The 25,467-nt window shown below is 40.1% G+C and overlaps 1 protein-coding gene across 1 annotated transcript in view; it reads left to right on the forward strand.

Moving 5' to 3' along the window:
* The window catches only part of BEGAIN (brain-enriched guanylate kinase-associated), a 117,270-nt gene that overhangs the window by 46,016 nt on the left and 45,787 nt on the right, over window positions 1-25,467 (forward strand). Inside the window, exons 4-5 of the mRNA XM_009328491.1 lie at window positions 11,050-11,211; window positions 17,622-17,688. Of these exons, the coding sequence (XP_009326766.1) occupies window positions 11,050-11,211; window positions 17,622-17,688 (229 nt within the window). The remainder of the gene's footprint in view (window positions 1-11,049; window positions 11,212-17,621; window positions 17,689-25,467) is intronic.

Raw genomic sequence — 25,467 nt, forward strand, 5'->3', positions numbered from 1 at the left:
TCCCTACTACTAAAGCACATTTCTATAGTAGTCTCCTACCGCACCTCCAACCTCAGTCCTTTAATAGAAAGAGTAAGATAAATTTCAGCTTGCTTCTGGGCAGTGGGTTTCACCCATTCTCATTGCATGTCTTATTACAAATATACAGAACAATTCAGGAGGAACCACATTCCTGTTCCAGCACAGCTTGATCCAGATGAATCAGGAAGGTAAACAGACAAAAGCAAAAGTGAGAAAGGTTTAATAACACAATTAAAATATAACTTTATAAGCTTGTGAGCTGATGTGGCAGGCTGCTTTCAGTAATTTCCAGAGGGAGTGCTTATCCCTGACTACAAACCAAAGCAATCTAGAAGCTGACTACTCAAAGCTGTAAGGAGAGCTGCTGCAACCAAAGGCAGCTTCCTCAATCACCTGGAGAGCTCTCTTTGGCTTCCGAATCATAAATTGAAGTCTACCTCTAATTTGGCTACCTCAATTTCTCAATACCTCACCCTTTCTTTTTTCTTCTTTATCATCACTGCTTAGTAGTCTGGATTCCCTGGTGAGATGCAGTGCAGACTGCTAGGACTCTGCCAGACATTAAAAAGCAGGCAATGTCTGTTCAACAACTTCAAATCACTTTCTGTGTGAGGCAGCCACCCTGATAGCCTTTGTTACAGCAAGAAGTATTTGTTGCAGTCAGTCTTTTCTGCTGCTTTTCTTATCCTTTCGTACCCTGCAACTTTACATTGTAACTGGCCATTTCTTCTAGCCAAATGTTTTATGCAAACATATCGGCCTCTGGAAAGCCAGAAAATAACAGCTCTTACAGAGATGAACCTTCTTCCAGAGTCATGTCAAGACCAGAGTCTGGGCAGCAAGCAGTGTGAAGATCCCTTCATCCCTAGGAATGGTCAGGGTCATGACGTCTCTGCTCTCTTGGACAAATGCTGGCTGAAGTTTGCCATGCCAGAATTTAACTCCCTTCTCTCCCAGCTTCACCAGCTGACTCATTTCAGATGTGGTCCAGAGCACTAAGCAACATTTGGACAATGCAGACAATTTGGAGTAGGGCATGAACATGAGCGGAGTCCTCCATTGTCATGAGAAAATAAACATACTCTTTCTACCTCTAGAGAATGAGCCAGAAAACATGTATTCCTCCTTGAATTGCATGCTTTTTTTCCTTCTCTTGCAACCTTATTTTCAACCTCTTCATCCCTTAATTTTCTAGCAACACAGAGAAACAAATTGAATAGGGACAGTCTTTATCTAAACTTCTGTAGGATCCCTTACTGAACCTAATGGTTTGCATTTAAGTCACTGACTCTAAGAGTCTACCTGCTGGAGCTGAAATCAGTCGGTCCCCACAGACTTCAGGGAGAGCCTAACAGAGGCACTAGGAGGCAGCCTGGAAGAAGGCAGAGATCATAACAGCTTCTTCTGCTTCCACTGTTTCACTCTGCTTTAGTCATCTTTGAATTTGGGCGCAAGGCTCCTGCTTTTTCGTTGTGCACTGCATTCATTTCTCACATACAGCCAGCCTGACTACACGCAGGTATTTAACTTCAAAAGTGTCTCATAAGCAAAAGTGGTCATCTCGTTCATAGGAAACAGAAACATATTGTGAAGACTCCAGATTCAAATCAAGTTAGCAGAAGTATTAAATCAGTCCTCAGAGAGCTGGCTCAGCTCTTCAGCCTCTGTGCAGCCCTGTACCAAGCACAGTGCTGGGCTAGCCAGCACAGCTGCTCACAGTGGATGGTGCACATCCCGGTTTGTAAGTCTACGTCCTTCTCTCTCCATGAGCTGCTCTGCCCCCTTGATTTCTTAGTGCTCTGCACAATAATGTGCTCCCTAGATGCAGGTCTGTATTCTTACTGTTCATTTTCATTTGCCCTCTGCAGTTGTCAGCACACGGGGGGGGATCACAATTGCCTACCAAAGAAACTTCATTTAAAATAATCAAAACACCTTTAGTGTCTATTTCTGAAAGCTGTGATTTTATTAATAGTATTTCTATTTGATCCATTCAGAGCCTTAGGTTATGGATAGTACCTTTAAATAAAGGACAATTTGTACATCTTTATTATGAGCATATTCCAAAAATCTTACCATCTTCCACTGACAATAATGGTATTCACTTAAGACAACTCAGTGCTGACAGCTGGTCCTCTAAGGGTTTTTTGCATGTCAACATGTAACTGAATTTTCATACCTTAATTGCCTCATATTATGGTTAATATTGAATGCTCTTGTTAGATAGATGTATCTGTGGGTTTCTTGTTATAGAAGTCACCCCTTCTGCAATGAAAGACTGTCAGGTTAATATAACCAAAACATAATTCAGTTTTAGTTTTAAGAGAGGTCTCTTTTTTCTACCTCTTACAAATAAGCCCAGCACAGTTTAGATACATTTACTATATAATATGTCTTGCCTGGTCTGAATTTTTAATTGTGCAAATTATGCAACAGCCAGATACTCACATCCTAGGTGAAGAAAAGCTACCTTCCAAAATCCAGTGATACTTCTGTTTTAAGGTAGCTGTATCAGCTCTCCAGGTGCTGTAAAGAGGCTCTAATGCTAAGGATCTATCCCACAGCACTTAGGACTTCAACTGCTAAACATCTTTTTTTTTTCCCCATCTCCCTTCCAAATGATTCTCTTTAATGTTTCTGATAAAGCATCCCTCTTCTCTGGTTTAAATTCTGCCAGAATGCCTGGAACCTAAGAAAAGGACTCTCTTACTTGATTTATGTGTCCATCAGTCATTTGGAAACTATCTGAGCTCCGGATTTGGATCACCCACACATTTGTTCCAAAACATATGTACAAGCCTTCCCTCTCACAATCCAAACCCAGCTTCAGGTTGTTTATTTTGAAAATAAGTACTGGAAAGAAAATTCAAATGGTTTAATACTTGTAAAAAAAAAAAAACTCCAAAAGCTAGCTATCTATATATGTGTGTGTATATGTGTGTATATATATATCTATAGGAAGGAAAGATCTGCATGCAATTTGCAGGCAAACTGTTCATACTCCGAAGTTTTAAATATTTAACAAACTTCTTTGAAAGTAATGGAGAAATTTGGTGGATGTGCTGTAGTGAAAAAAACCCTGACAGACCTTGGTGAAAATTTGCAAAAAAATAGGTGAGCTGAACAAAGTGTGTGTGAGCCTGAATTTATAAGAAAATAACTATTATAGAACTTGGATACACATTTGCCGAGGCATTTGTTTGGGTACAAATGAAGCTGCTGAATAAAGAGCACAAGAGCATTGGGATTTGCAGACTGGGCTCTGGGTCTGAGCTGCAGCAACGTAATCTATTTCCCCAATAAAACTAATTTGAAGTCTGTAGTTGGATTCTCAGAACCTGGATCTAGACTTTGCAATTTGATCCCATCCCCCTCCTAATCAGATGGAGCAAGCACAAGTTTAGCCACAAAAACTGCAGACAAGGGAGATAATTTTTGCATTACCCTTTTGAAATGGTGACCCTGAGCATGTAACACATAATCAAAACTTGATTAACATAGAAATCCAATTACTGCTTTATTAAAGATCTTTCATTAATCTAGAAAACACTTGTAAAGTGCTTGGACTTCATTTCCCAACAACTACAAATCTAAAAACATTGTTGGGGGGTCAGATTCAATGACACAACTACCATCTCAAAGCTAGTCCTCCTAGACCAGGGTTTGGGTGACTTTCTTGCAGCATGTCCACCCTGGGCAGCATGCAGATCTAGCATGACCCATGCCAGATCCGTGCCCTGTGACCAGCAGCAGAGCTGTGCTGGAATAAAAGGTCCTGGGTAATCCAGACCACCAGCCATGGATCAGCAGGAGCTGCAGAAGCCAAAATTCCCTCGTAGCCCCAAGATTAAGTTGGCAATGCGGTCCAGCTCCATTGAGTAGCAACACAGTGGCACAGAGGACCTGTTGGCATCTCTGCTAGCTGCGAATGTCCCCAGAGCTCTCTGTCCGCAGCTTGCTGCTCCCTGGGGTGTGAGCTACATGTGAGGAAGAGGTCCCCCAGGGCCTTGCCTCCTGCCTGGCTGACTGCCCTCGTCTCTGTGATGATAGACTCCATTCAAAGATCAGAAGCAAAACCAGGAATGTGGCTGGTTTCTCTCCTTGAGCCAAACAGGCCATCTCTTTGCAGAGGTCCACAGCAGCCTGTGGGAAAGCGCTTCCGGAAAAGCAAGTGCACAAACCTGGCCCCAGGCTCTCTGGCTGCCCACAACATCACTGCTCCTGCCTGTCTGTCATCAGTGGTCTAAGTCGGCACGGCATGGCTGGGCTCACAGGCGTCCCTTGGCCTTTCCCAGAGACCCTCTCCTGCTCTTTAGACTCCTTCACAACAAGCACCTCTGCAGGGCTGACCATTTTTTACTTTTCCCTAGATAAAAACCCACAGGGTGAAAGAAGAAAAGACGTTTTTTGAAATTCTGTTCCAGAATATATTTTTTAAATTTCTGTCATTCTCCCAAATTCCTGATCCTATGAAGCCCTTTTTTAGAATGTGACACATCGCAGACATGAAACAAATCTGAGAAACACTTTAAAAGCACTTAGTGGTTCTTTTTTGTGGGCCTCCACGCCATCTAAGCAAATAAGAAAGGGTATACTATTACCTCATCTCATACGCACAGTACTGAGTCAGGAAGAGGGGGAGTTATCTGATGAGATGCGGTTGTCTACGTCTGAGCTACTTGACTAAATTCTCTTTGTAATTAACGGAAATGGGTACTTCCAGATTTGCATCACCTGATCTAAAAGTAGGCTTCTAAAATAGGTCAGATTAATCTCATCCTGATAGTGCCTGCTGTCACAACTGACTAAGAATGGGAGCCACAGCAGACCAGCATTATTGACATTTGCTTCTGGTCAGGTCAATCTTGCCTTAACTCACTCGACCCGTGTAACACCAGGCACATTTGGCCAAGTGAGGTACAAGACTCAGAGCCCCAAACCCCAGACCAGGTTGGTTCCTACTTACACATTCCTTCTCCCAAGGCAGGATGTTTACCCACAAAATACAATTAGTTTGACTCAGGATTTCACAGCTGCATTAAAACTTCTGTTTCACTGCCCAGAAATGAGAACCTTCGATATGTTTTTTCAGTATGTTTGACATGGGCATCTATCTTGCCTTCATTTTGCATTCCTTTCACTGATAATTTCCCTCCTAACATCATTAATCATATTTTGTTTTACTCACTCCTAGAGCTGTGTGAAGGAATGTAATCAGACCATTTAGGGAGAATTTCAATAGTTCAAAAAATGGGTTTGCTCTGATTTTAAACAACATTGCAGAGCCATCTACAAAGCAAAGCCCTGGGGTGGTAGGCAGATGTGAAAGTACTGCCGAAGCAGTTTGACCAGCCAGGTGGAAACATGGGGTTTCCAGGATGCTCCACCAGTGGGGCAGCCCCGTAGATGTTGACTTTCAGGGAGTAACAGCTCAGGGAGCACCCTCTTTGTGGGCTGTCCGAGGGTAACAAGCTCTAGAAATCATCTGGCCTCCAGGCAGCTGAACAGGCCCAACTTTGCATGCCAGCGCTACTCTGTCATCAGGCCATCTGCCAGGCAGATGAGCTGGCAGAAGATCAGACAGGTACAATGAAAACCTGCTTGTTTTCTAGCACACCTTCCTCAGAATAGAGCCGTCGCCACACGGAATCTTAGCTTTGCCTGAAATGCTCTGGTGGAAATATATTCACCTGGAGCTTCTCCAGCCAGCGCTACAGATGAATCCTGACTGACGGCTGCAGGCTGAGATAGGCACACGTTGTCTGCCTCCATTCTGCTCATTGACCTGCGTACCCTTCCCCGGGGCTGAAGCTGTGCAGAGTGGCACCAATGTTCAGCTTAATGTACAGGCTGGTGGGAATATCTAGGAAAAAAAAAAAAATCCATTTTGACCACTCATCAGCCTTGGTGGACAGAGGTCTATTGGAGAGGGAGAGGTGACACCAGGAATGCAAACATCTCTTTGCTTCAAATCTCGTGCAAGCTGGGATGGCAAAATTTTAAGGCCGGGAAAGTGCCAGGAGTATTTGGTGGTACTTGAAATTGCCTGCACAGCCTTCTCATCTTTCTCCTGTGAAATAGACCTCTTTTCACTAAATGTAGAGCCTGAGTAGTTCTAACTCCCACCTGGTAATATCTTCCCTGAACGGCCTCTGAATTGTTGCTGAGGATCAACTCCAGCAACGGGATACAACAGTGAGGCTTGGTGTCTCTCTGTAGGAACACTGCCTGGGGGAAGAGGGCTCCAAATTCCCTGGCAAGCAGCAACTCCGGAATTCAAACCTGGCAATTACTGGCAGCATTACAATGTTTGTGGGCACAAATTTCTGTGCCAATATATGTTTTCATATCTATTTTATATTTTCAATGAGTATAAACAGAGCTAATTGGTGAATATAATACTTTGGAAAGTCTGAAGACCTTTTTTAATAATCTTTAAAGTAGCTTCCCTTGAGAGGTTTTCTTTCACTAGTCTAAATATTTAATATTGTACTTACTGTCATGTTTTTAGAGAAATACTTTAATGAAGCAAAATGGGTAATGACTTGCAAACCGCTGGTTGTCACAGGAGCAGAACTTTGGAGTTCATTAGAAGAAATAGAGAACCACTCATGCAAAAGGTCCTACTCCACAGGATTTTTAATCCTGTCCTGTAATTTCTCACTCCTCCCAGCTGTCAGTTTGAGGAAGTCCATGGAATATAGGATTGGTGTTTTCTAAGACATAGCACTACCAGATTTCCCAAGACTATTTTTTATTTGCAAATAAGCCCTCTCCTTTCTCCTGGCTGTACTTTTTCCATTGAATTATTTTCTTAGTCTTTAAACTAAACAACTAATATACACACACACACATATATATATAAATAAATATATTTGCTGAATACATATACATTTTTATTATATATATAATACAGAACCATAGGGATGACTAGCCATAGAAGATAAATTATGAATTAAAATATATTGATTTACCAGCATTAAAAAGATCGTGCAGTGAACTTTTCTAATTAGCTGGTATGTGACAAGCAGAAACAAAATGCAGCTAGTTTGTGGAGTTTGTTGTTTTGGAGAAAAGGGAAAATGCTAAATGGTTGACTTCATGACTTTTGACTTTTTATTTTTTCCCTCTTTTCAACCCTGTCTAAATTATCACTACCAAATTTGCAGGGGTACACAACAAAATTAAGCACTCCTTATGAAAATGCCAGACTTCTGGAACAAAAAACACAACACAGCATAAGGAAAGAGAATTCAGGCATGGCATTATGTGATACCACTGGAAGCTAACAGTAAGGGGAAGGTTTTCAGAGAAAGAACATCTGTTTCATGAGAAATGAAAAAAAAAAAAAAAAGCAAGCTCATAAAATACCTTAGCTTTGTATAAAACAAAAACTGAGCCTCTGATCTTGCTATTAGAGATACTAAATTTGACACATTGCATGTTCTTCTTCTTTCTACTGTTTCTCTCACTTGCCTTGCCTTTGCTTCCTAGGTGTTTGTTCATACATAACTGAAAGCAAGAGAAAACAACAGGCTTTACTTTAAACCAGTAATGTATCTAGATAGGGCTCAATTCATGCAGAAATCAAAACCATCCTGGGAATCCTGGGAAATCTGCTCACAGTGTTACAGCTGTTAGAACCCATTCAGTGGTTTCAGTCCCAGATTCAGGAAAATTTCCCTATTTGTGCCAATCATAAGCATAAGTTTCATTGTGTCATTGCTTAAAGTTAGCTATCTTTTCAGAACTTGCTTGGCTCAAGAAGGATATTAAAGCAAATGGTTAAGTGCTTTCCCAATTGAGGTCTTGTCTTTTTTTCCTTTTTCTTTTTTTCTATAAAAGTGGCTATAAGTTTCCTGCCATTCAGCGTATTCTCGTCAACGTGATTTCTTTGTTTCTAAAATTTTTACCTTTCCCTCTAATAACTTGTATTTTAATAATGATTCACTGTTATATACCTACTACTACATTTTAAATAATCCCATCATAAACCAGGTGTTATTGTTCCTGTCTAAAAATAATGTCCTCTTAAAAACAGCCAGCTGGTTTTGTGTATATCAGATGAATCAAAGTACACACTGAGCAGGGGTTCTGCTAGGTTTGGGAGGGTTTCAGGATGCCATCCCATCTTTCCAACTTGGGTGGAAATGAGTAGAGCTTTTTGAGAATTATGGTTTGCTGAATGAGAATAACTTTGATCTTTGAAGTTGCCTAACTTATGCCTTAACCACTGGGTTTTTTTTCTTATTTTTTACAAAGTTACAACTATGCTTTACTACCCAAAGCAATATGTGGAAGAGTGGATGTATGCTGACTGTTTCAGTAAAGCTCATTAGAATAGGCTTGATTTTAATGAAATGAATAATCACATTCCAAAAGCAAAGAATTCAAGAATACAAACGTTTCACAGTGAACTTCAAGGGAAAAAAAGGCTGAGCTTGAAGTTAAGTTTATCCTTCAAAACTTTGCTGAACTGGGGCCCTAGCACAGGCTTCAGGCTGCCAAAACCTGCCAAACTGTCCAGACCTGAATCCCAAAGCACATTTTGGCGTCTTAGACCAGCACTGCCTTCCACCGGAGGATCAAGATTTACCCAGAACTCACATTTTGAACCCCAAATTTCCCCACATAGGCAAGTCTAGGCACACAGGTGTATGCAGAAGCAACTTCATTTGCATAGTCAGGTGCTTTGCTGTCTTCACACAACTGAGACCCAAAGTAAGAAGGTACCTACCTACATGAGGAAGCAGAAAACAAAGGTATTAGAGGCCATTAACTTTGCTCTTTTTCCTCTTTTATTAAGCAGTCTCCAGCTATTACTGACTTGAACATCCCTGGCATTCCCATTATATTTGTACCCCTACAGCCCCTCTTCCTCCCAGAGGTCAAACTCTGCCTGTGGCCAAAACTCCCTAGTGCAGCAGGATGTTGTAACCCCCCCTCATCTGACTTAGTTTGCATTAACTGCACTTGCCCAGCATAGAGCAGCAGCCTGGACATTTTTATCCAAAACCATACCTGGAGGACCTACTGTCTACTTTTTGTACAAATCCTAGTGATTAGATTTTTAGAGCAGCAGAAGACTTAAGATCAAATCTCTTTTCACTCTAAACAGTTTTGACACTGTAACTCCCACTTCACAGAAGAAAATCCAAGTTGCCAGGCTACAGGAAGGAAAACTGACCACTTTTCTTTCCCAGGATGAACAGATGAGTGGCAAGAACAACAGGCCAGAAGCAGAGCAAGTGAAAGGCAGTATGATGTGGTAACATCATGAATGATGACATGCAGAAATGAGAAGCATGGGTTCAGATTCCCATTTCCCTAGATAATTCGGGGGTTTTATTCACCAAGTGAAATATAAAAACTAAATGATTACATTAACTGGAGCTGCATTAAATGTCTGAATTAGAATATATTATTTTAAGAGAATATAACTACAAGCGGTAATCTAAGTATAACTGTGACCACACAATATGTGTAATTGAATTGTTGGCAAAACATTAGACTGTTTCCTAGCTCTAAGCTGCATGGATCAAGTAAGCAGCAATTGTAAAACTTTTGCATTAACTTACTGAAGCTCCTATTGCAGCTTGTAGAGGAGAAGGCAGTCACACTGAAGACAGCTCAGATAAGTGTTTCTTGAAGAATGGCATGTTGTTCCCAACTCTCTTGTCTAATTAAAGACCCAAAACATTATTCTACTGAAGCTGATGGCAGTAGTCACTTGACATCAAAGGGAATCAAGATTTGCCATTCTTTTATGAAGAATTTTTTTAATCATATGATTAAAAATAAGCAAGGCAATTCACAATGCATCATGTGGTAGCACTTTTGTCTCTAGGAGATGGCAGACTCCAGTTCTGTAGTGCCTCAGAGGTCCCACCTGAAACCAAGAGATCAGCTCAATACTAAGGTTGCCGTATCTGAACCAAGTTACAGTCACCTCCAGAGATATCAGCTCTGACTGGAACCCCATCCTGCTGTGCAACTGGCAAACATGCTAGAAGACTGGGGAGCTTACGAACTAAACAGGCAAGGATAAAAGATCTCCATTGTGCAGATAAGAACTGAGGCAACTGCAGACTGGCTCACCTGAAGCCGCAGAGTCGAGCTCCGGTAAAGAAAGGGAAGGATCCGTAGGTTCATCACTGCAAATTCAGAGGGACTATTTGGGTGCAGATGGCACTTTGACCTTCATGATAAAAATTTCACTTGGATGTCCTGGCTTCATGCTATCTTATTTCATCTCTAAAATAAAAAGAAAACAATAAAGTGAAAAACTCCCCTCTCCAAATTCTGTGCCTAGTGCTTTGTTTTGTCAAAGTGTGTAACTGAAGCTACCTTACAAGCAGGGCATAAGTTCTTTATTAGTGAAAGAACTGTGAAAAATTAGGTGTGACACCCGAGTCTGGGAAGTCTTTTCTCCCAAATAAGTGGGAAAATGGGGAAAGAGCCATAATTTAACATTACTATAATATTAATTGATGACCATCCTCCAGATGAAATGCTGAACAATAACATCTCTAGAAGCTCTACGGCCCAGGGATTGGGGTGGAAATTGAATCAAATAAGACAATTTTTTTTTTCTCCACAAAACATATTATAACTTGGATTATTGGCAAGGAAATATTTTTGCACAGTTTATTTAGAGTTGCTGCTCTATTGATATGTGCTACTTCAGTCATGGTATTTTAAGATAACTCAGTATTTTAAGACAACTCTAAATGAAAGGTCCTGTGTGAAACCAAATTCTAGACTGTATTTTGTATTTTAATGAGGATTCTTTCACAAAATATTCCATTATGGCTAATGAGATATTAGCAATGAATACGCTAGAAAGGACAGATGGGAAGATAGTCAACTGTCTAAATCAGAAGATTTTCAAAGTGCAGTAAACAAGTTATTAAGCACACTTCTCTGGCTTAATGCCAACCTATACTGTATGGAATTGGTCAAAGAGTGGATCATGAAAAGCTTTTGAGGAGCAGCTAAATTCTACAGCTGTGGTCTTTGTTTTTCTAGTACTTTGCAAGAACAGAAGGGGGAATTACGAAAGCGTCTATCCTACACTACCCATAAGCTGGAAATGCTTGAAACGGAATTTGATTCTACACGTCAGTATCTTGAAATAGAACTGAGACGTGCTCAGGAGGAACTTGAAAAAGTAACTGAAAAACTGAGAAGGTTAGTAACTAACTTTTTGAAATAAACAGTTATTAGGAATTTACAAGTGGCTGTGTTAAAGACATATGTAAGTAAAAATACAGGCATATAGTCTCAGATAGACATCATTTATTATTTGTTGATTACACATTGTGTTTTCACATTGAATATATACATTTCACTTATCTGAATATACATTACATACAACGAAGTTATTTACATGTGATATGTAAGATGTTCCTGTATTGAAAGTAAACATGCAAATAGAAATATATGTACATAGGTACATATATGACATCATTTATGTGTAAACATACATGTGGGTTAGTGCCATGTTGTGTTACAAATACAAAGGTTATAAACATACTACATATATATAGTTATACAGTATATATACAGAGAGATTTTTTTAATGCATTTGGCTGCATATTTTCTGTTGTTACTCTCCATTGCACTGTTGCAAGAGAAAGCATTTGGCCCTTCATCACTCAAAGCTGAGACTATGTTCAATTCAAATACTGTTGTGACATTTCACATTATGCTATAGCAAATCATTCGCTTTTTAGTCCCAAGTAGAACGGAATGATACTGAAAACCTATCATTTAAAATTGTTGAAGCTGTGGTACAGTGCTATTGCAAATCAGGGGCCCAGTTAATGTTAATGACAAATTATAATAAGCATGCACTCCTATGATTAAAATGGTCTGTAATCTAGCTTTAAATTTATCAGTGATTCTTAATATCCATTTTTTCATTTGTTTGCAAAACTTCTGAACCTACAATTATCCATTTATGCTGGAATGTATTTGCATTTCTTGTGAGGACTTTCCTAAACTGATGTAGATAATTGAACTGTTTGATTTAGTTCATTGGATAAATCAAAATGAAATTCAGAACAAATCATTCCAGGGCTATACCCAAAGAAAGATTTTTCATTTTTTGCAGAAGGCAAAAACCAAACCAAAACCAAGCCAGAAACCACCAACAAACTGAGTCAACCAAACCATTTTATGCAAATTTTAAACAGAAAGAGGCTGTAAGACCTCAGATTAGGAAACATCCTGGTGTGGTCTTATAACTTAAATGCTCTCCTAAGTGGGGCTTCTTAAAACAAGGCCAAAATAAGCAGATGTCATGATGATCTTGAAATCTACACACATCTATCAACAGCAGTCTGAAGATTCTCCATATTGTTTTCTTGCCAACAATATCTTTCCTATCACTTCACTTAGAGCAGAGCTATTGAAAGTAACTTCGCTCTTGACGTAGTTTTTTTCCAATATATTTCAGCTTTAAGGACAGGGAACGCTGGTACTCTTTTCTCCTGAAACATTATTTCAGGCACGGCTGCCATAAACCCTGCATCATATTTAGCAGAGGGGCTGACCATTCCACTTCTGTTAAAACAAAGGGGCTTCCTAGTCAGTATGAAGCCTCTTATCAACTTCATTGGGCACTGATGAGTTAAGCACCCTTCAAAACTTAGGCCAGAAAGTCTGGGTTTTGCTCATGGCAAAGTCTAGTACTCATACCAAACATCAAATTAGTAGAACTGACTTTCCAATATTCTAATGGAATATTGTACCGTATTATGAAGAAAACTTATATTAAAAATTATGTTTCAGGCAGGTGATTACTCCCCTGAAGACATTTCATATTGGAAGCCCAAATTATTTTACGAGGTGAGCTTTAAAAATGTTTCTATTGAGAATAGCGAGGCATACCGCAAGTTGAACAACTAGATTTCTCAACCTGGAGAGGGATAATGTCTGAAAGAAAACTGTCATCCAAAAGCGTGTCAGCAACATGTCACAGAAGAAAATCAGTGTGAAAAAAACAAGGAACTAGAATCAGTTTCAATAATGTGTCTCTTGCTTTATTCACTGCACAGGGAGAGAAATTCAACCCCCCTAACAAATAAGCCCTGTGTAACAAGATCCCGCTTGCGTACTAGAGAACATTTTGTTATTAAACTTCCATTACTGTTAAATGCAGAATTTTTCTGAGAGGCCGAATGGCCATCCTTTTCTACTCCTTTCTGAAAGCCTTTATTGTCTTAATTTATGCAGAATTACCTGTGTTGCTGCTAGGCCTCCCCTCTCTTACCTAAGCAGGGAGGTCATTTACGTGGCTCAATGGTCATTTTCAACCTCTCTACAAACATTTAGAGGGGGCCTTTTTCTTTGGGCCCAGTGGGAGCAAGATCAGGGCAGTGCTAAGTGGGTTTGAAAATATTAACCGTAAAGCATAGGTTCGACTTTGAAAAGTGACTGAAAAGAGATTGGGGATTTCATATACCTCACAATGATCCCCTATCTGACATGATCAGCATGGTTTTTATAAGTTAATATTTAAAAAAGATTCAAATACCAGTCTTGGAACCAAAACTGATCTCCAAGGGTCATGCTGGGTTTCCTGCTTTAGACCCTACCTGGGTAACAACTTGGTGAGGTCCCCTTCCTAGCTTTTACCAGAGAGTAGAGTTATTTTAAGACACAAGAAATAAACCCATACAAGCGTATATTTAGCACTAAGATTAGCCCCCACACGTAATTGTTTCACCAAAAGCAAGACATTTCACAGACTGAAGGGATGCTCTGAACAGAAATCCTGCAGCTGTATTAGCTCTGGAATAAATGGGGGAAAAACTCTTGTTTTCATAAGGAAGTCAGTGTAACTTGTGATAACAGAGAGGGAAAAGGTTTTTTGAACAAGAAGTTACTATTTTAACAGTCACCCTTCAAAGCTAAACTGCACTCTGGGTGAAATTCTCTTCTTTAGAGAAAGTCAGCCTAAGTCTGTGTTTTACTTTAGATATATTTCATGGTGTTAAGAGGGCTTGAGACTGAGTGGAAGCAGAGAAACAGAGGCTTTTGCAGACTTTCTCTTTAGTGGTGATCTGCGGTCTTAGGGAGGAGTGGAGATCTGCGGTCTTAGAGAGGGATGTGTTGTCTGCTGGGTTAGGGCACAGATATGTAATGTTCAATTTGGTCAGAATACTTTTCATCAGGCCCTAACTTAGTCAAGAATCTAAACATGCATTTAATGCATGCACATATATGCACCTAGAGGCACATGGGTATCATCTAATAATATGAACAACACAAAAAGCTATCAAAAATTATAATAAGTTATTGATTCACAGGAGTTTATTCTTAAAACAGCTTCACAGGGTACTGAAACTGACCTATTCTTCACTTTATTTACAAAGAAGCCAGATTTACAACATTAAAATGTTTCATACTTCACAAGGTTCAGGCTATCTGGGTGTATTTTTTCTCCAAACAGGGTTAAGTTGCCATTTGCATATCTGATCATTTTCAAATTGGAATAATTTTCACTACTCCTCCTTTTTTTTACAGTATTGCCCAGAGATTGATTTGATTACCATGTTCCTCTTTTATCCCTTTAACACTTTCTTCCGTATATTTCTGGGTCCATTTCTCTCCTTACCACCCACATTTGCTGACACTTCTTTTGGCACAGTGGATTTCCAATTTGGGTTTTATGCGTACATGTGCATGTGTATGTGCTTGTGTATGTGTGCACGTGTTTGTGCTTATTTTGACTACCTTTGCATAATGTTCTCAATAGAAACACTTTTTGAAGCTCAGCTTCCTACTTACTGTGGATTTTTTGTTTAGATTGGATTTGATTTTACTGGGAAGTGGTCAATTTTTTCAGTGCAAAATGAATGTGTTAGAGAACTAGGGTTTGTGGGCTAGTTTCACCTAAACATACAACAGAGGAAACTTTGATGGGCAAAGACAAGAGAAGTTACAAGGAGAGAAGCAGATTGTAATAAGCTCATGCAAAACCCCTCTACCATCTACGGCATGGAACTGTTGCCAGCCAAGAACAATTATATTAATGGTAACTAATCCTCCAGTCATCCATACCAAGAGAAAAATAGTGTCAACAGAAGCTGAGGAGCAAACCCAGTGAAGCATTGCCACCGTCATAAGCCAGATATCCAAGTAACAATTACTGATGGTAATTCATGATCTTAAAGATATGGAAAGGCAACCTTCAATGTCTCTCTCGCACTCTCCACATAGGTCTATACTGCAGAATGGATGGGGGGGGGTACAGGGAGGCCTGAGCTAGAAAAGTCCTGAACCAATAATTTTTTCCCCTTTCAGGAATTTACGCAGATGCTTCTGAACCCGTGCAAACTTTTAGGAGGTTGCAGGTGCATTGCAGTTTACATTGGTTTTATACCATCTCTATTTGAGCCACAAGCTGCCTAGGTGCAAAGCATGTTTAACCTGTTCTATTTTGCCTTACTAGAGAAAAACTGCAGACCATGACAGACAAGATACTGGAGCGCCTCTGGTCTCAGCCAGCAGGCCCTATGTTTTTTTTCTAAATCCTTGTCCCCTGCACCACGGCATGCAGCCTTACCAGCAAAATGTAACTGTGTTAGTGCTGAGTCGCTCTTTGCAGGCAAAGCCAGTTTAAGCCTCCTTGCTTCCACTGGTTTACCAAGTTCATCTCTGCCTTCTCCTTTGCCATGAAAAGCTGGGTACAGGGTACCCTAAGATTTTTCTCTGTTGTGTTGACTCTGGCTAAATAGCTGTGAAAATCCCAAGTATACCTAGAGCTGTACAAATAAATGTCTATACGGAAGCTTAGTAGCAAAAGCTGCACCTAACAGGAGCATGGACAATGCAGAGCTCCGTAAACTTTAATCGAACCTTTAAGTCACCTGAACATTTACACAATGGCACTGTGAGAACTGGTCAGTAATGACCAAGCTGTAGGTTAGTACATGTCTCACAGATTTTCAGCCCATTTGGGTCACCGCCTTAGCAAACACTCTTTACCACAGATCCTCCTTACAGGGAGTCAATCTCTGCTCAGCAGCTCTGTAAAACGTACACAACGCTGAAACTTCCCCCAGGCTTGCAATGCACATTTGAAATGTGCCCTGCCCTGAGTCTGGGCTGGCCCTCGGTACCCCGGGGAGTTTCACCCGTGGCAATGTCATTATTTATGCCCACAGTGCAGCTGTCCTCGGCACAGACCTCCCCTCCCAGGTCCATGCAGCACATGTTACGGTATTACTGGGAGCCCCAGCAGGAGGTCTGCCTGCCTCGCGAGGGGCACCGTGAGCCGTTGGCCTGCCCCCGGATGGAGAATTGTGATCATTTAACTGAAAAGAAAATCTCCATGGCAACAGAAGCAGGGAAAGACCTGAACCACCACGTCGCTTCACTGCCAGAAAGGGGCAGGCTGGACCCCTCAATTTGCAGCCATGGCATGGTTCGAATGCAGGTCTTAGTTCTGATTTCAACAGCCACTCCTAACCATACGATGAGCCAAAGAGAATTCTTTAATCCCAGTCCCTTCCTGATCATCATAGAACCAGATCCAGGCTTCTCGGAGGAAGTAGCTTTCTGCTGAATGAATGTGTATTACATCTGAGTTCACTCTTACAGTGAATGCACTTGTCCATTACCTAAAATCAACTCACCACTGAAAATACTTTGACCTATTGACCTAAGATTCTCAGTAGAAACATATAGATGTATTCAGACAAACTTTTCACAGCTGAGCTTCTAACATTTACTTTACATTTTTATAAATCCTGCTGAGGTGATATGTACAAACAAGAACAATGAGCTACCCTCCTTACCTTCTGTGAAAAGAAAGGCACAGCTACTACCAAAATAGCTATGTTTTTCCCACAGGCTGCACAGCTTGTTCATTACAATACCAGGGTTACCATCTAAGTAACCTAAAGATGTACAGACTGAAACTTTTCTTTGGTGTATCGCTCTGGAATTAACAGAGAAGTCTTATTTTGTAAGTCCATTCAATCCCTCAGTGCTGATAAAAATAAATACCCACCTTTTCCAGGCTAAGCTATGTAAATGAATTTCCTGAAGAAACAGGATGTGTTTAGCTCTTGAGAATAGGCAATTCCTTGAACTTTTGTCAAAGGAAGGAATATTCTCTTCTAAGTCATGTGCTGATGCCCATGCGTTGCTTTTGCTAGAGTCATTAGGTTTCTGCTGCAATTCTCCTTATTAAGAGCGCTCCACAAATCTTTTTCTGTACTTTCTAAGCATATGGCTCAAGCTTCCTCCCTAACATATCATTCCTGAGCCTGATGTAAAGCTACAATCTCTTGGTGCAAGTTCCCATGCTGCGATGCACATGTGCACACAAGTGCAGAACAGCAAACATATTTTCACTTCCTGATGGAATTTGCTGCTAAATATAGTAAGCAAACATGACAAAGAAGTTTTGCTTAGGAAGTAGGTGGTACTCACATTTCAAAGGCAACCACTGGCTGGCAACAGGAGTGATAAGAAGACAGATTTCAAGTAGTGCAAGCTAAGGTTTTGTACTGATGTGAAAATTACAGGTAAAAAACAAGATGAAAAACAATGCATTCAATTACATGATATCATCTTTGTTTTAGGATACAAAACAATTACCTAGCCTTACAAAGAATTAATCAGGATCTGGAGGATAAACTTTATAGAATGGTAAGTTATCATAAGCGAATTTTTTTATATATTAAATGTGTTTTTGTGGTTCTTAAGTCATAGGACAAATGTATATGTAGCTGTCACAAAAAAACCCTCATGCTCCAAATGCAGGATGCTTAAAAAAGATGTATGATTTTATCAATACCATGATCTAGAGCTCAAGCTGTGTACGACGGCATAGCTTCATCAATTTAAATGGAGACTGCATTGGCTGATGATCTGGCTGAGTAAATTGTACCTTTAAAATAATTCTGGTTAATTTAGTTAATAAATTCATGGGGTTTAAATATTTATGTTTTCATTAAGTAACAAATTTAAATAAGACAATCCAAGGTTTTCTCATGCTTCTTGGATACTTTCACTCAGCTTTTATTAAGTGATTTAATAGAGCTTGGATGGTCTGGCTTTTATATGCTGTCATAAATATCAATCTCAGTGTATTCATTTCCGATCTCCATGTGTCTGCAACCACAATGTCAATGTCACTGTCACAGGCCAATTAGTAACTGAGTGAGGAAATCACTGCACCATTTATGGGCTCCACATCTAGGACTAATACTACAAGACACAACACTGTTCATTCAAAGTAGTTTGATGTTAAAAAGAAATGGCAATGCCTTTAGTGCCCTGGCTTATTGCTTCCTCCTCTCCTGGCTCAGTATGGTCAGTCGTTCCCTGCTCCCATACCCAGCGTGGCCCTGCCAAGCACAGTGCACACACGTAAACACAGAGTTTATAGGTCCAGGCAGAGTCCTGACGTACAGCTATAAGGATGCTAGGATAAGCTTACATTTTACACAAGTTTCATATGTAACATTTGCATGGGTAGGCAGCTTGGAATGAAGGGAACAGATTACTGTGCTTTGAGAGTAAATAGGGACTATGGCAACATACTGGAGAGACACCAGCCTTTACTAAGAAACAGGAAACAAATTTTTGAAAATGTCATAGTTCTTATCTCAGGACTCTGTTTAAATAGCTGACAATGAATAGAGTACTGATGCTTTTGTAACTGGCTAACAACAGGGCAAAGTTACAGCTGGGTTATAGCTGATGTTTGTTCATAAATATATGTATAAACACTGTACAGGCATAAATAACATTTGATCTCATGTTACTGTTTTTTTCTCCACTCTTCCTTTGTTACATTCTTTTTCCTTTTACCCAAATCACTTTGGGATTTTGTCTTCATCTGTGGCATAATATTTATTACATATGTGCTACAAAAGATAAAGTAGAGGCATTGTGACTGGTAAATGAAATAAAAAGATTAGAAACATAGAAAGAAGGACTCCAGAAAATCCATGGGTTTTTATCAGGTATTTCAGATAAAGCAAAGAATTTTTAAACTGATGTTTCAGCATCCACTTCAAATCCTGAGCAATGATTTCAGAGCACAGCACAGAAAGAAGGAAGATGAGTTCCATGGAGCACTGTACCTTCCTTTATCCCACTAATAGGACAGTCATTGAAGGTAGCTTTAGAGGCTTGAAGATGATCAACCAGGCTCTGTACACCACAACTCCAGACTGCTTTGCCTCTGAAACACTGAAACTGAAGACACAAAACAAAACCAAACAAATGTCAAATGGAAACTCTGTTAAAAAAAAAAAAAAGTTGGGGAAAATAGTACCATATTTGATTTAGATAAGCCAAACCATTTGATTTTCAGGGCACTCCAAAAACCCTCAATACTTCCGAGAAAGCTGGATTAAATAACAGCTGGTCTGGTTAGTCAACAGTTTATGGTGGACTGGGCTCTTGGATACCTTTCTCTCCCTTTCCTGCTTAGGAGGAACAGCTGTGTTTATTTTTTTGTCTAATTTAGTCAGCTTGTCATTCCAAAATCAAAAGCCTTTGATTTCTCTACCTTTATACAAATCCAAATAAATAAACCATGTGTTTACGTTCTCCCTCTTTCCCCTACCCCATCCCTCTGTAGACACACATATATATGTATACACACACACATATATATACACTCAGATTCTTACACAAGTTTTGACCATTTAATGTGTCCAAATGCAACAAGTAGGGAAAAGAAGACCCCCAGGGCAGTGGTCTCTCACTCCCCCTGCCTGTAGGTGACCTGAGATGCTCCCAGGAGACCCCTTTCTTCCCGCCCTTGCAGGTGACCCGCCACTACCCCCTCTCCCAGTGACTGGCCCCAGCTCATCACCACTAATCTAGGTCTCCACCTTGGCTTCCCTCTTCTAATGTTTTTCGGTATCCTGAATGTTAAAGCCTTTCATGCCTGCTATTGGTATAAGGGATGTAAAAAATAATCATTAATTCATCAGCAGTCACCAAAAAGAAGCTGCAGTAGCAGTTATTTTTCTTCTAGGCTCTGCTTCCTTTTGAGTGCTAATCTATAAAATATTTAAAAATATTTGAAAGCACACTTCTGATTGCAGCAAATGGTATCCAGTTGAAACCTCTGTCACATCAGAACTCAAAATAAAAATATAAAATATAAAATATAAACCAGTGTCTGTGTTGGTTAAGAGCTAAAAAATACAGTCCTAAAATCAGTGGAGAGTTTGATATATTAAACTGGGCAAGACTAAACACATGACACTGTAGAGACATATGTAGCACAGAACTAAAATTCTGCTGTCACTACTCATAAAACTCCTTACCACAGTCGGGGTCTTTAACTGGAGAAGATTTGTTTGGTCTCGTAAGCACTGGTGAAGCAGGCTGTCTTCTTAAATAATTAAGCTTTAGAATTTTTTTTTCCATTAAGATGTGGGAAAAGACTAAGCAGAGTCCTTGAATTTTGCACTGTGATTCCATCATAAGGCTGTTCAATTAAAGAACTTTTTATAATATCTGGTTCCAGTTGTCACCAGTAGTCTTCACTTCCCCTGGCATTGGTCTGAGTTTCCCGAGGATGCTCTGCCATGGTCTTGCTGCTCATGAACAACAGTTATAAGTAGATTATGCAAGGCATCCCAACCACATCTTATATGATCTCAATCCAACTGTATCGCACATGCAATCCTCACTGGAATTAAGCAATATATTTTAAAAAGCTTCTGAAGTTTTAAGGCTTTTGGTTGCAGTTGGTACTGTAATTTTACCTTTAAAGCCATAAGCCAGATTTTTAATGGTGTCTACATTTGGGAATAACTGTTAGATACCTAATAATAGCTGCTTAATAAACCTAACTGCTAATGAAAAACACACCCATTTCTCCTCCCCCATCTGCATTTTGAATGTTCTTAAAAAACCTGATCTCATAAATCCAGCTGCAAGGAGCTCACGAGACCATACTCTGCAGAAACACCCTAAAATATGTCTTTTGTAACTGGAAAGTAACAGTTTGACAGACAGATTGCTCGATGGTATAAGCTCACTTCTCATGCAGTCCTTCAGGAGGCCAGAATGTAAACCTCTGCTCAGTCTTCTTCTCTGTCAGTGCTGGTTCAGGACCTTTCGGCAGCACAGGCAATACTGAATGCTGTCAGAGATCAGGGACGTCACTGGACTCCTGCACTCAGCGGTGTAAGAGATGCTGGGTGCCAGCTCCACCAGCCCTGCCAGGCTCCCCGGCACAGCCCCAGCCACTGGGGCTTTGGTTCCCCCTCTGCAAAGCCAGCATCATCCCTCTGCACACAGTGCATTATATGTTTTATCATCTGTCAAGATGAAAACTGTTACATCACATTAATGCCTGATTTTTTGTTTACATTAAGGCAAGCTGGGGGGTGTCACTCAGCCATAAAGTTGGAAGAAATTATTATATAAGCCAGCAGTAAAGAGGGATTTGTGTTAAGGACAATCAGGTCTGAAACGTTGCACTATCTGAGCACTGCACTGACTTTTTATCCTGTTTCTTCCTCTGCCTATGAGCTAGAGGAGGACTAAGACGTTCAGGAAATACTTTACGCTCTATGTTATTAAGAGTTATTTATCCATCTCTGGAATATCTGGGGCTTTGCAGTCTGCTGGCCATAATATATACCCAAGCATCTCCAGCTGGGGAAATCCAAAGATGAATTAAATATGAGCTGAGCAATTTTAAGCGGTGCTCTGCGACTTTGTGTCAGGGGCATGTTATTTGAAAGGAAGCGGTTTGCTGGGTGTCCAGGCCAGGAAGGTAAAGAATATGGAAAGTGGTGAGGAATTTGATGAACAATTTCAGTGAGGCATTAAAAGCATCTAACTACCAGGGTAAGCCCAGAGCTTTGGCTTTGGAATTTAAACCAGTCACTGGATTGCACCTGAGTCTCCCACGACAGCTACCAGTCACCCCCCCAATATGGTTTAAATCATAAGTGAAAGATGAAGGCAATGGAGAAAAAGACTATTTCTGACACAAACTTAAGGAAAGCAGAAGCCCAGCATGTTTAGGTTCCTGCATGGAGGATGATGACTTTGACAGTGACTTTGAACGGAGTGATTTAAAGCACATCTTTTTCATTTTCTTTCCATTATGAAGAACAACTTGCTTCCCCCCCCCCCACTGTATGTCCCATGAAAATCAAATAGAGATGACCTAAATATACTTAAAAGGATTTGCATCCCAAAGACAAGAAAAGTTTAGAGTCAGCTCAACCTGACAGGCTCATTTGCTCACATTCAGTGAAGACAGCTGCGAATTTCAAGAGAAATTTATACTGGTTGGTTAGTTAAGACAGAAGCCAGAGAAGGTCCATGTTTTGTGGACTAAAACAACTGCAAAACAGCATTTCTAAGGAAGGAAATGACCATAAATGCTACAGAAACTAGTCATTTATAAAAACAGCAGTTGAAAAAATGCATTTCTAAGAGGCCTTTAGGTTTCATCTTTTTCTGCTTACAGGCACTTTGTACTAAACATTTCCATCTCTCACTAACTCTTTTTACGCTCATTTCCCAGGTAAAAAAAATATTGTCCAATAGGCAATAAGACCAGCCTTTTAAATCCACACACATTAACGCACAGGCTTAGACTGAGTAGATCCATCAGTTTTGCAGTCAAATAAATGAATTTTCCTGGGTAAGTTGGGAGCAGGACTCCACATCGCAGGAGCACAAAAGTGCACACAGGCTTTCAGACATCCTCAGTCCTTCCTCTCTCTGAATAGAGATTCATTTCCCATTGTTATCCCATTGTTGTGTGGCTGGCAGGGTCTCTTCTTCCAAAGAGACTCGTAAGGCAGTCTGGCCTCTTCCTAATTGCTGTAGATGAATGTGACATCATGAGAGACTGTTCTGGAAACTACTTTCCTTTTTTCCAAAGCCATGGGAAAGCTTCTGCTCTGTGTCTCCCTCTTAGTAGGACGTTTTCCACAAGTACCAGCAGCCAAAGAAAACAGTGAAATGGCAATGGACACTTCTCACTCCAACATCCTCTCTGTTGCATGATGGCAGAGCTCCAGAGCTCTTTCCTTCTCAGCATGTGTCTTATCTCTTGGCCACTGGTATGCATTTCTGATACCTGAGGTTTTTGATCATTTTCTTCATCCTGATCTCCATGGTTTGGCCTCTGTCTCTCAGGACACCCCCCGGGGCTACCATCTTGACCAGCTGGGAATAGAAAAAGCTGTTGTTTTCAAAGTAGCTGAAAAGAATAGAAATGTTTCTGGGATGTGGGTATCTTTGAACTGTGCCTTCCTTGTAAGTGCCTTGACCCTTTGTGATTATGTACCAATTCACCACGAAGAAAGGGAAAGCAAGAACAAGTAAGAATAAGCCTGAAAAGGTGTTGTGTAGCAGGCACTTCACATCTCAAAGTCCTTCAGGAAAGCTGGTGTCATCTGTGAATCTGGAAAACAAAGCACAGAAGAGCAAAGTGTCTTGGCCAAGGAGCAAATTTCCAAATAACTTCTAGGTTTTCTCTATCTAAATCCACTGCCTACAAAAAAGATCAAAGGACTTCCTATGTTCTCTTAGACCTAATTTATGATGCCAGTTACTTATCTCCTGTTTACAAAATAAATAAAAAATGGTGAAGACAGGGTTTATCGCAGTTAAAAAAAAAAAAAAAAGAAGAAGAAAGAAAAAAAAAACCATATACAAGGGGAGTATTGCTCCATTTAGTCCAGGTCCCTATAAGGGGCTTCTGTCATCTGTTTCTATTATCTATTTTGTTTCTAAATAAAGAAAATTATTTTTTGGAAATAGTAGAGCAGCTACAGAACTCAAAACCATGACATTTTGTCTGTACAGGAGGGAATGTGGAATTAATTGAGATAAGAAGACAATTACTTTTATGGAGAGAAAATGAAAGGAGGGATGGAGAAAGACTGATTTGTGTATTGTCTTGTTCTAATTCCATTTCTTATGCTCACAGAACAGTGCTACGGGTGTGTAGGATCATCAACAGAAGATTTTTGGTCAATTGGCCTGTACCTCCAGCAGAGTCCTCTTTGCTCACTAGAGATGTAATATGTAATCTTGTACCTTTTTCTTTTTCTTTTTTCCTCCAGAAACAAACATTTCTTTTTTCAACCTACTGTCACTACCACAGCCTCAGAAGCTACTATTACATTGGCTTCAGGGAATAAGCATCAATCAACACCATCTCTTTTCCCTCCAGCTATAATTTATTTAGCATTTTATTAGCCAGCAGGGCTCTGCCCTGGCAAGGCATGCCACTGATGTGAAATGTGGGAGACAATAGGTACACAGAAAGACTATAAGCACATTTTGTCAACTTCATCTAAATTGCTAGCAGAAAGAGCACAGGCTGTGAAGCTGACTAGCCAGCTTAGAAAGGCTTTTAATAAGCTTATAGGTAAGATATTTTTTCCAAGCATAATTGCAATGCCGAAAGACCAAGGAAGGTGATGGCAAGTAAACCCATCCCCCTGGCTTCCAACAAGTTGGTCCCGCTGTCAGTGGGGTTAGGCAACGAACTGATTACATTCAATTATAAACAGCAAATCCTCAGTTCTGCTGGTTTCCTAAAGAACTGGTCCTAAGTCAGCAGAATAAAACAGTTATAAACTGAGAAGAAACTTTTTGCCACAGAAGATATCTAGTGCCTGGAGTAAAGTCCTGAGCACTTGAAAAAGATGAGCAGCCAGCTAATTCATGCTTAGAGGAGCAATCAGCATGTGCAGTGATACCATGTTCATCGATATGTTATATCAAAGAGTATATCTAAGCAGAACCCAGGCCAGAAATGACAGGACCCTTCCCCAGCCTAGGGTCTGGTTTGTTTGCACTCATTGAATTTAGATAAAGTATCCCTGTTTATAACTTAAATTTGCTGCTCAGATTTCTGTTCCAAAAGAGCTGGGTAAGAGCTGACAGGTGCCTTTATCCCAAGCTTATGTAAGACAAAGGGTGTTCATTGAACTCAGAAATATTTCCAGATGACACTGTGACAAGAAGACCTTTAGCAGGAGGTGCGGGTATAAGCAGTTTTTATTATAATGTCCTTTTACACAGTGTATGCCGAGTAGGTTGGCCTTATTTCAAAGAAGGAGCAAACCCCTACAGCTGTCAGTGATAAGTTGCATGAACTGACATACTCTGCTCAGAAAGGCAATATTCCTATTGACCTCAGTCAATGCATGTTTGCCCCCTTGAAGAAACATTCAAGACCAACACTAGTAGTTTTTGTACTGGGAAGAAAAATAATCATCCTGTTTATGTTTTACAAATCACTTGCAAAGAAAAGCATGCCTTTACTTCACAAGCAGCACCTGAAAGCACTTCACTAACCAGATTTCTTTCTGTGATATGTTATTAATTATACACCAGTGTTGATTTTTTTTTCTTTTACTGTTATGGAATTACATTTCAAGCCTGTGACATGGGGTAGTCAAGGAAACAAATCTT

Source organism: Pygoscelis adeliae, unplaced genomic scaffold (genome assembly GCF_000699105.1).
Source record: "Pygoscelis adeliae isolate BGI_AS28 unplaced genomic scaffold, ASM69910v1 Scaffold130, whole genome shotgun sequence".
Lineage (NCBI taxonomy): Eukaryota > Metazoa > Chordata > Aves > Sphenisciformes > Spheniscidae > Pygoscelis > Pygoscelis adeliae.